Here is a 10,592-nt window from a genome sequence, read left to right as displayed (position 1 = left end):
GTTTTATTTTATAAAAAAAATCTTAAATAAAAAATTAATAAATATATTTACAAAGAGAAAAATCTTTTAAAAGTTTGTAATAAATAATAAGATAAAGTAATGTGAAAGAAAAAAATGATGAAAAATAAGGAGAGAAATTTTGAGGTAACTGATACTATAGGCGTGCGCAGAATCCTCTCTTCTCTCCGCGATGAAGAAGAAGAAGGTTACTCAAAAGCCTGCATCTAGATCTCGAACTGAGGAGCCCCCTTCAAACCAGGAATCCACGATCGTGAATGAATATCAAACGAAGGATCAAGAGCGGATTATGCATTCAGAGGTAGACTTGCTAATGCAAATGACTGAAGAAAAGGACCTAATGGAGAACCCATTATCGGAGATGAATGTGAGCCCTGTATGTGGTGGTGGTCAGAAGAGCTTAGAGGAAGAATTGCTGAAGACAAATTGGGCTGAGGAAACTGAGAAGGAAGACTTTCAATCTTCAGCTCAATCTCATTGGGCGAAACTTAAGGAAAAACATCAGATTAGTGAGGTGGCCAAGCTTCATTATGAGGAACCGATAATGAAAAATGGGAAGAGAGTTGCTCAAATTGATATGGTAGAGGTTGCAGAACAAGCACAAAATTGGAGTTCTGCAGTGATATGTATGGTGATGGGAGCCAATCCCCCATTTGCCATTTTTGAAGGCTTTGTTAAACGTATCTGGGGACACCTTGGCATTGAACGAGTTGTGAGGATGAATATGGGACTCACCATTGTCAAATTCAATGATGAGGCTACTCGAGATTTAGTTCTGGAAACTGGAATTGTACAGTTTGACAAGAAACCAGTTATAGTGTGACCCTGGACTCAAGATTTAGACACAGTAAGGTTAGTTCATTTTGTACCTCTTTGGATCAGATTGCCTAATCTAGGACTTCAATATTGGGGCCAAAAATGCCTCAGTGCCTTAGTTAGCACTATAGGGAAACCAATTATGGTGGACAAGTTTACTAAGGAAAGATCTATGATTAGATTTGCTAGAGTTCTGGTTGAAATGGAGATAACAGATGACCCCCCGTTTGTCATTTATTTTGTGAATGAGAGAGGCCAAGTTCAAGAACAGTTTGTTGAGTATGAATGGCTCCCCATCAAATGCAACAATTGCAAAGGATTTGGCCATAACATGACAGAATGCAAGAAAAATGGCTCAAAGATTTGGGCAAAGAAGAGTGTGACCGAACAGAAAACTGCTGGAACCAATGCTGTACCTGAGATTGCGGCTACTGCTGCAATTTCAGGAGATTCAACTGGGGATCCTGTGGCTACTAAGGAAGTGGAAGAGAAACAAGATGAGGCAGGGGTAGATGTTCAAAGTGTAGCTAAGGAAAGGGGAAATTCACAGGAAAATTCCTTAACACCTGATCAGGATAACAAAGAGAATTGGGAGCTTCCTAAGAGAGTTGGGAACTCAAAAGGTAGAGGGAAGTTAGTGATGACTGATATAGACAAAAAACAGAATGCTTTCAAGGTTCTTCAGGAACAAGGGAAAGGAGAGAAAAATGGGAATTTAACATACTCAGAGATTGATGGACTGCTCCAATATAATTAGTTGGAATGTAAGGGGTATGAATAAGAGGGATAAGCAATGTGCTATTCTGAGTCTCTTAAAGATGAATAAAGTGGGAATTGGTGCTTTATTAGAGAATAAATTGAAGAAGGATAAAGTTGATGATATGATGGCTAAATTGTTCCTTGGCTGGGATTATTATAGCAGTAATGTCACAGAAGGAAGAATTTTAGTTATTTGGTAGAAGTCTTTTATCAAAGTTCAGGTCCTGATGGAACAACAATAGTTTGTCCACTGTTTGGTTAAACTTACAGGTATGCAGACAGATATTTTGGTCACTTTTGTTTATGGTCTTAACACCATGGATGAGAGATTGGAGATGTGGAAGGGTCTTACTTTTACTCCTTTACCGAAAAAGCCTTGGTTGATTGTTGGAGATTTCAATGTTGTGTTTAATTTTGATGACAGAGCGGGTGGGAGGACAATAAGTGCTGCTGAGATTCTTGACTCTAATGCCTGGCTTGCCCATATTCAGATGGCCACTCTCAAGAGTATTGGTTCTAATTTCACTTGGTCCAATAAGCAGGATGGAGGGGATAGGGTTTACTCGAAGATTGATCATGTTTTTATTAATGAAGATTGGGTAGATGCATTGCCTAACACTATTGCTGAATTCCAATGGGATGTCAACTTGGACCACTGTTATTGTCTCATCAAAACTCACAAACATGGTAATCTGGGCACAAAGCCATTTCGTTTTTTTAATCTCTGGATTGCTCACAGAGGATTTAAAGAGGTTGTTAAGGGTAGCTGGAATAAACCTATGGCAGTGAGGGGCTTACTGGGTGTGATTAAAAAACTGCTTCGGCTAAAGCATGTTTTGAAAGCATTCAATAGGGACAAAATTAAAGATGTTGAGCAGGGATATCATCAAGAAAAAGGTGAATATCAACTGGCACTAAATAGAGCTCAAGCTTCACCAACAGATATTGCTGTTCAGGAGGCTGAAAAACTTGCAGCAGTTAGATATCAATATCACTCTGCTAGATACAGAAGTTTTTTGATTCAACGTAGCAAAGTTACTTGGCTGCAGAAGGGTGATGATAATAATTCGAACTTTCATGCTTGCATTAAAAAAAGAAGGGAGGAGAATCATATTGTTTCATTTCTGAATGAGCAGGGGGTCATAATTGATGATTACAACGAAGTTGTTCACCATTTCCTGGACCATTTCAGAGGTTATATGGGAAGCACCAGTTCAGCAATGAGTACTATTAATTCTCAATGCATAGAGCTTGGTCCTTGCCTAGATATTGAGATGCAACTGAGTCTGGTTAGGGAATTTAGAAAATCTGATGTCAAGAAAGCTTTGTTTAGCATCCCGGGCACTAAAAGTCCAGGGCCTGATGGCTATGGTTCTGAGTTTTACAAGGCAATGTGGCAGGACATAGTTGATGAAATATCAGAGGCTATTCTTGAGTTCTTTCATACTCGGAAGATCCCTGCAGAGCTTAACGAAACAGTTCTTGCTCTGGTTCCTAAAACGGTTATGCCTAGTAGGGCGGTTGACTATAGACCTATAGCGTGCTGCAACACTTTATATAAGTGCATTTCAAAAATGATATGTAGCAGGCTCTCGGAAGTTCTACCTAATATGATTAGTCAAAATCAAGGTGCTTTTGTTAAAGGGAGATCTCTAGCTCATAATATTCTAATTTTTCAAGATTTGATCAAGAATTACAATAGAAGAAATACTTCCCCGAGGTGTGCTTTGAAGATAGACTTAAGTAAAGCCTATGATATAGTAGACTGGTGCTTTTTGGAGAGGTTGTTAATCTGTCTTAGATTTCCTACCAGGTTCATTCATTGGGTGATGGTGTGTCTCCGTGGCACTTCTTATGTACTCATGATGAATGGAAGATTGCAGGGGGGTTTTCAGGGAGTTAAGGGTCTTCGCCAAGGAGACCCTATCTCCCCATTACTGTTTGTATTGGTTATGGAATACCTCACTCGGTTGCTTCAACTAGGGGCTATGCAACAAGATTTCAGGTTTCATCCTATGTGTAAAAGCCTCAAGATTATCAACCTATGCTTTGCTGATGACTTAGTTATTTTCTGTAAAGCTAACAGCGGCTCAGTTCAGTGTGTTAAACAAGTTTTTGAGGACTTCTGCAGTAGTACAGGGTTGAAGGCTAACCTTAGCAAATCTCAAGTGTACTTTGGAGGTGTTTCGATTGCAGTCAAGGTCAAGTTGCTTCAGATTTTGCAACTCGAAGAGGGAACATTTCCTCTTAAATATCTTGGGGTTCCTATGAGGCCAACAAAATGGAAAGTGGCAGATTGTGGAGAGATCCTAAAAAAAATTAAGCTAAGGCTTCATACTTGGGCTAGTAGGCATCTATCTTCTGCAAGGCGGACTCAACTCATTACGTCTGTCCTTTTGGGTTTGCGGAACTACTGGATGAATATCTTCTTGCTCCCTCAAAGCATAGTCAAAGTGGTTGACAAGTTATGCTTGTGGTTTCTGTGGGGTAACAATGGTACCAGAAGTAATTTTCATCTTACCTCCTGGTCCACTATTTGCTTGCCAAATTTTTTTGGGGGTTTGGGATTCGGTGAAGGAGCTAAGTGGAACAAGGCAATGCTTGCCAAATATGTTTGGGCTATTAGTCACCAACAAGAGACTTTGTAGGTGAAATGGATTGACACTGTATACTTAAAGGGTCAATGTTTCTGGCAATACCAACTTAAGTTAGATTCAAGTTGGTATTGGCGCAAAATTTGTCACATTCGAGATATCTTTACTCAAAAGGAAATTGATGAAGTGGGCAGTCAAGGGAGATTCAAAATTGGTTTGCTTTATAAGAGATTTATTCACTAAGATCCAGTCAAGTACCATCACTTTGTGTGGAATAGGATGAGTGTGCCAAAGCATCGATTTATTATTTGGCAAGCGGTGAATGATAAGTTGTTAACCCGGGATCACTTGCATAGGGTGCTTATGCATCTAGATTGCTTCCTCTGCCCGTTTTGTGGACATGCTGAAGAGAATCATGACCATTTATTTTTTAATTGCTTTTTCTCTCAGCAGGTTGTGCATCAAATCCAAGCTTGGATTGGATGCAATTGGTCTTTAAGGTTCAGTGGTTGGACCCGATGGATTGAAGATATCAGAAAAGGTGTTAAGGCAGGGATTGTGGCGGCTGTGTTTTCAGCAACAATTTATTACATTTGGCATAATAGGAATACTTGCTTTTTCTTTTTTAACCGTTACTCTCATAGAGTCAATATTATAGTAGACATGATAAAAAGAGATATCGTGTATAGAATTCGTTGCTTTACTCAAAAGAAAATGAAAGAAAATGAGAGGATCTTTTTAAGGAAAATATGTTCCTTGTAATGTTGCTAGTGTCAACTCCTTGAGGGAGGTTGTTAGTTTGTATTTTGGTTGTGATTAATAAAGCCTTTCTTTCTTGATCAAAAAAAAAAATTTTGAGGTAGAAAAATTGAAAAGAGAGAAATTGATGCAAGAAAAAAAAAATGATAGAGAAAATAGTGAGATAAAAATATTAGGAGAGAGAAAATGACGAGATAGAAAAAATGCGGAAAGAGAAAATAAGGAGCTCAAAAGTGATGTGAGAGAAAGTGATGAAAGATAAATTAATGAGAGAGAAATTGATGTGAGCTAATAATAATTAAAAATGTTATATAAGAAAAAAAAATTAAGAATATTTAAAAACAACTTTTATTATTCTTAACTTTTTTTTTGTTTTTTGTAATTTTATTTTTAAAAATTATTTTTTGAAAACAATGTCAAACACCTCTAATTGTTTTCAGAAAATAGTTAATTAGTTTTAAAAACAAAAAAACAATTTTTTTTAGTTATGAGTAAAACACCAATTAGCCTTCTTCTTTCTTCCACTCGCGTGTGTAACTTGTCTTTACTTATATTTTGTGTTTGAGTTGTATCTATTCTTCCATCCTCGAGTATAAAATTCCCAACAAGAATAAGAAAAAAAATCTGCTGTCCTCAATTTCCTATCCCTTCTATGTCCCACCAATTAGTTTAAGACACTTCATTTATTTATTTAATATATATTTAAATTATTTACAACTTTCTCTTTTTCCAACTATATTAACACTATAAATAGATGATGTGTGTTACAATAATTGGTGGGACATGAAAGGGATAGGAAATTGGGGACAGCAGATTTTTTTTCCAAGAATAAGGCCATACCTTCTTTTGTTCTCCTGGTTTACTTTATTAATTATTTTTACCGATTAATCAAATCGTGATAGAATTACATATTTGTTATACAAGTCATTGAAGAGTTAATGCGTTAAATCATTGTTCATTTTCTGCTTCCACCATTAGCGATTGTCATTCGAAACTTTCTGTCTTTCCCTTTAAAAAAAATTCTCAGCAACTGAGGCATTGTACTTACAAATTATAGAAAAGGAAGTTGCACCCAAAAGGAAATCCTTACCAATTCCTTGCTTTGCTCCTTTTCAATTTCATTCAACTAGAAGAGAATTCTTAAAAGGATATGATTTCTAATACCCAATATTTAAATAATATGGCAAGTTGATAATTACAGGCAAAGTATGTCTTTCTCAACAAAATACACAAAAATACCCTTTTCATACAAAGTTCCTTGTCTCTCTCTCTCAAACCATCTTCTTCCTCTTCTCTCTAATTCTCCTTCCCTTCTCCTTCTCTCTCCCCACGGTAAAGCACACCACACCACACCACACCACCCATACAAATAAATAAATAAAAACCATCCTCCATGCCATCAACTTTTTTTCTTCATGTTTCTAATGGTTCATAACTTAAACTCGTAAAAATATTCAATTTAGACACTAATTCATAGATTTCAAACACTTCAGATTAAGATTTTTTGGTTTTTATCGCGATCTTTTTTAGATCTAAAAATCTAGAAATTACATAATTTCGATTAAAATCAATGCTTAATGATGATCTAGTGATAGTCCCATAAAAACTTAATTTTTGAGGCAAAAAAACAATACTAAATGAATGCTTAATATGGTCTAGCGTTGGTTCCATGAGAACTTGATTTTTGAGGCAAAAGAAAAAATGATGCTAAATCAATGGTTAATGATGATCTCAACAAAACTTGATTTTTGAGCAAAAAATAATGCTAAATCGACACTTAACGATGGTTTAGCGATGATCACATGAGAACTTAATTTTAAAGGCGAAAAACGATGCTAAAACAATGTTGTAGCGATGGTACCATGAAAACTTAAATTTTAGGGCAAAAATGATGCTATTTCGATGCATTTTTGATAGTTTTATAAAAACTTGATTTTGGGAGTAAAAATTAATGTAAAATCAATGCAACACCGATGGATGATCGATGTAATTCGATGCAAAAATAGAAATATAATTTTTGTATGTGAGTCAAATTTTGATTAAAAATTGATAAAAACTTTGGAAAGCCTTAACTTTTCACTCGATTTCCATTTGAGGTGATTTTTCTTTATAATTTGAGTATTTTTTTCAAGATCTACGTGTGCCAAACACCGTAGGAGGTTTGACTTGCTATTTTCTAAAAAAAAAAGAACAACATTTTGGTTCCTAAAATCAAAATTTTATAGATAAAACCATCAATTTTGCATCGTTTTAGTATCGTTTTTTAACTTTTGTAATCAGGTTTGTTGAGACCATCATAGGACCATCATTGAGCTTCAGTTTTGGCATTTAAAATCAAGTTTTGTTGAGACCATCACAAGACCATCGTTAAGCACCATTTTTTTCCTCAAAGATCAAGTTTTGTCAAGACCATCACAAGACCATCATTAAGCATCAATTTAGCCTTGTGTTTTGCCTCAAAAATCAAATTTTCATAGGAACATTGCTAGACCATTGTTAAGTATCGATTATAATTGAAAATCTAAAATCCGCAGATTTTCATATGAAAAAAAAATTACAATAAAATCTAATAAATCATGCACAGATATCAAAACATTTGAATTAGTGTTTTAATTGAATGTTTCCATGGGTTTAATTTAGGATTGGATTCTGAATTATTAAAAAAAATTGATGGGTTCTTCAGCGGTGATGGGACATTTACTGTATGTGTTGTTTTAGATGATGAAATGTGTTTAAATTGGGTGAAAGAGGGAATTATGGTATGGGTATTTTTGTTCTAGTGAGAGAGAAAGAGAAGAGAGGGAAGATGAGAAATTGTGAGGGGCAAATTTGTCAAAAAAATAGATTGGGTGCATATTTTTTAATAATTATTAAAGTTGCCATAGATAATAAATATTGAGTATTAATAGAGTATTAGGATAATACCTCACATTTTTCCCTTCTTAAATTGCTTTAAATTTAAATAGATGGAAAGAGTTTATAAAAAAAAAAACTAGATGGAAAGAGAAAAGAACTTACTGATCTCTACACATAAACTAGATGAAACTTATTGTACATGGGGACAGAGCTGTCTTGGTTATTCATAATATCAACCAAATGATTTTTCACACGGAACTATTGCGTCTTTGGAAAACAAATAGAGAGCCTTTGGACCCCTTCCCCAACCGGATCTTGTCATCTACGTAAGTGATCCGAAGTTTCACCTCACTTTCCCCACCGTACCGAAACTCCAATGCTCCAACCTTCAATTCAGGCGGCTCAAATATTACTTGGACCCATTCTTCATCTAGTGCTATCAGCTTTCCTGCTCATGAAAATGGAATAGTGATGATGAGTACGTACCAGGCTTGACAATGAACAGATTTTCAGCCCAACATGTGACATAATAGAGAGAGAGAGAAAAAAAATACTCATTATCTTAAAGTACATTACAATTCTAATTTTAAACAACTATGCAACTGTTCCCACTATTATGACTACAAGTCTACAAACATACTTAGAGAAGAAAATGAGAGTATCAGAATGAGAGCTACTGCATTTTTTATTTATTTGAAACTATATAGGTGCCCATGAGGAACTTGAATCTGTAAGAGCAAACCACATGGCTGACTGAACTGTTTGAGTTACCCCTTTTGGGTGAGAGCTAGTACATCTTGTTTAAACCTTTGTAGGAAATTCCATAGATAAAACCGAACCCATCCTCAACCAGTTTTAGAAATTTGCTTCAAATGTTGTTACAGTTCTGAACCTTCAGCCAACATATTATAAAACTCGAGACAGTATAAAACCATATATATATATATTTACAGAGAGAGAGAGAGAGAGATTTAAGACAAACCTTTCAAAGAGACCTCTCCATCCAGGAATCCAAAAGCAGAAAAGGTCACTAAGTTTTTGACAACGTCAGGAGCTTCTATACCTTGAATCATTTCTTTGGTTTTAAGAAAAATGCGGCCCAATGCACTTCTGTAGCCACCCCCAGGTGATGTTGGCACCGAGCAGTACACCACATCCCAATCTGAAAAAGGCACTTGGTTTCTATACGGTGAACAAGTGTTTTTTCAGTTGCTCAAAAAAGTAGAACAAGATATGTAGTTTCTATAAACAATTACCTAAATATGAGATTTACTATGGAGCATTTGGATTTTTATAACACAAGCCAAACTTTAATCAGTATGAGTACAAGTGTAAAATGAATGTGAGTCATAAACAGCCAGAACATCTCTTTCTACTTTAACAACATATAAATGGCCCAGTGAATGCTGTTAAATAGTTTTAAGCATCCGTAGTAACATATTATCCAAATTAGTGTTGGGTTTGAAATTTGAAAAAAAAAAAAAAACCTCAAGTCTTGGCATGTTAAATAATAACAAAAACTTGGATTTGAGTACTTAACCTCCAAAAATAAGTGGACATTTCACAGGCTCATTAACACAATATTTCTGCAACTCTTGAGCCACTTCAGCTACCTTAATGTGCTCCTCTTTTTTAAGCAAAACACCTCTATCGGATTCTGTAACCTGGTCAACTCCAAATCATAATTCTTAATATTTTTTAAAATAATTTAAAAAATCATTAACAGAGGACAGACCTGCAACGAGGCCATCTCATTAACAAATAAAACACAAGGTCATAAAAATGACCACAATGACATTAATAACCAAAGCAAAAATTATATTTGTTAAAAGATGATAATTCCTCATGGTACCATTCCACCTACGCAGATGTATATATGTTCGAAACTAAAATTAAAAGGGGCTTGATAATATACCTTGGAAATAATGGAAGAAACAAGATCATAGGGACCGTTTCGGAGCTCCAGGTTAGGGGCCGAGACCGAAGCTGAGACTCTCAAGGTCTTGCTCTGACGAAAACGAGAGTGAGATGCAACAGATGAGATTAAATTTGTGGGTTTTGCGCGTAACTCAAAAAGTTTGGGCCTTGAATTCTCAGAAATCCCTCCAAACTTGGAGGGTAATAATGCAAAAGAAGAAGCCGAAGCCATGGAAATGAACTTGGATTTGCAGAGAACAAAGAGAACCAAAAGAGAAAAGAAAAAAAAATCGTTGTAGCTGCTGGTGGTGGTGCTAGATAATAGATTTCAGCATTTTCTATTCTTTTTTTCTTTTTCATATCAGATAATTTGGCAGTGCTGCCAGGTAAGAACTAAATCAACGTGGGACCCTCTTATTGTTTAGCTATTGGCTTTAAGGATTCCACGTAAGCAGATTTTAATTTCATATCCTTATCTCCTCAATGTTTAGCATATTTAATCTGAGTAGATATGAAAGACAAATAAATAAATAGATAATATTTATGGATATTTTGGCAAAATTGTCTATTTTAATAGTGCAATTTGTACTTTTGATTTACTTTACATCATTTTTTAGTTAAATGACTAAAATAAAATTTTGTTATTGCTTATTTTGTTCTTAGAATAAAATAATACTAAAATAAAATAAAAACCCTAAAATTATGATCTTCTTACTCGCTCCTCTCACTCACCCATCCACGATCACTCACTCCCATCCCGTCGCTGCGGTCACCACCACCACCTTGCCGTCGGCAATCACTGCCCATCATTAGTCGCCACCCACTTCTCTCTACAAATCTGACCTCCACCCACATTCTCAAATATTTAATAGG

General features: G+C 35.5%; 1 protein-coding gene across 1 annotated transcript; it reads right to left on the bottom strand.

The window, feature by feature from the left end:
- Positions 1 to 7,945: 7,945 nt before the first annotated feature.
- Positions 7,946 to 10,058, bottom strand: LOC133803163 (probable plastid-lipid-associated protein 8, chloroplastic). The gene is made up of 4 exons (XM_062241123.1): positions 9,718 to 10,058; positions 9,343 to 9,466; positions 8,785 to 8,964; positions 7,946 to 8,250 (listed from the first exon to the last, which is right to left on the bottom strand). The coding sequence occupies exons 1-4, from the start codon at positions 9,949 to 9,951 to the stop codon at positions 8,051 to 8,053; spliced, it is 738 nt and encodes a 245-aa protein (XP_062097107.1). The 5' UTR covers positions 9,952 to 10,058; the 3' UTR covers positions 7,946 to 8,050.
- Between the last annotated feature and the right edge of the window lie 534 nt (positions 10,059 to 10,592).

The sequence above is a fragment of the Humulus lupulus genome, chromosome X, assembly GCF_963169125.1.
Source record: "Humulus lupulus chromosome X, drHumLupu1.1, whole genome shotgun sequence".
Lineage (NCBI taxonomy): Eukaryota > Viridiplantae > Streptophyta > Magnoliopsida > Rosales > Cannabaceae > Humulus > Humulus lupulus.
This window is presented reverse-complemented; position numbering and strand designations above follow the sequence as displayed.

Bases quoted from the DNA above. Each gene is read 5' to 3' on its own strand.
- LOC133803163 (XM_062241123.1), bottom strand. From the start codon at position 9,951: ATGGCTTCGGCTTCTTCTTTTGCATTATTACCCTCCAAGTTTGGAGGG. The intron at 8,965-9,342 runs GTTAAGTACTCA...TGCCTTTTTCAG, and splicing joins ATGTCCACTTATTTTTGGAG to ATTGGGATGTGGTGTACTGC. The intron at 8,251-8,784 runs GTTTGTCTTAAA...TTTCATGAGCAG, and splicing joins TGGAGAGGTCTCTTTGAAAG to GAAAGCTGATAGCACTAGAT.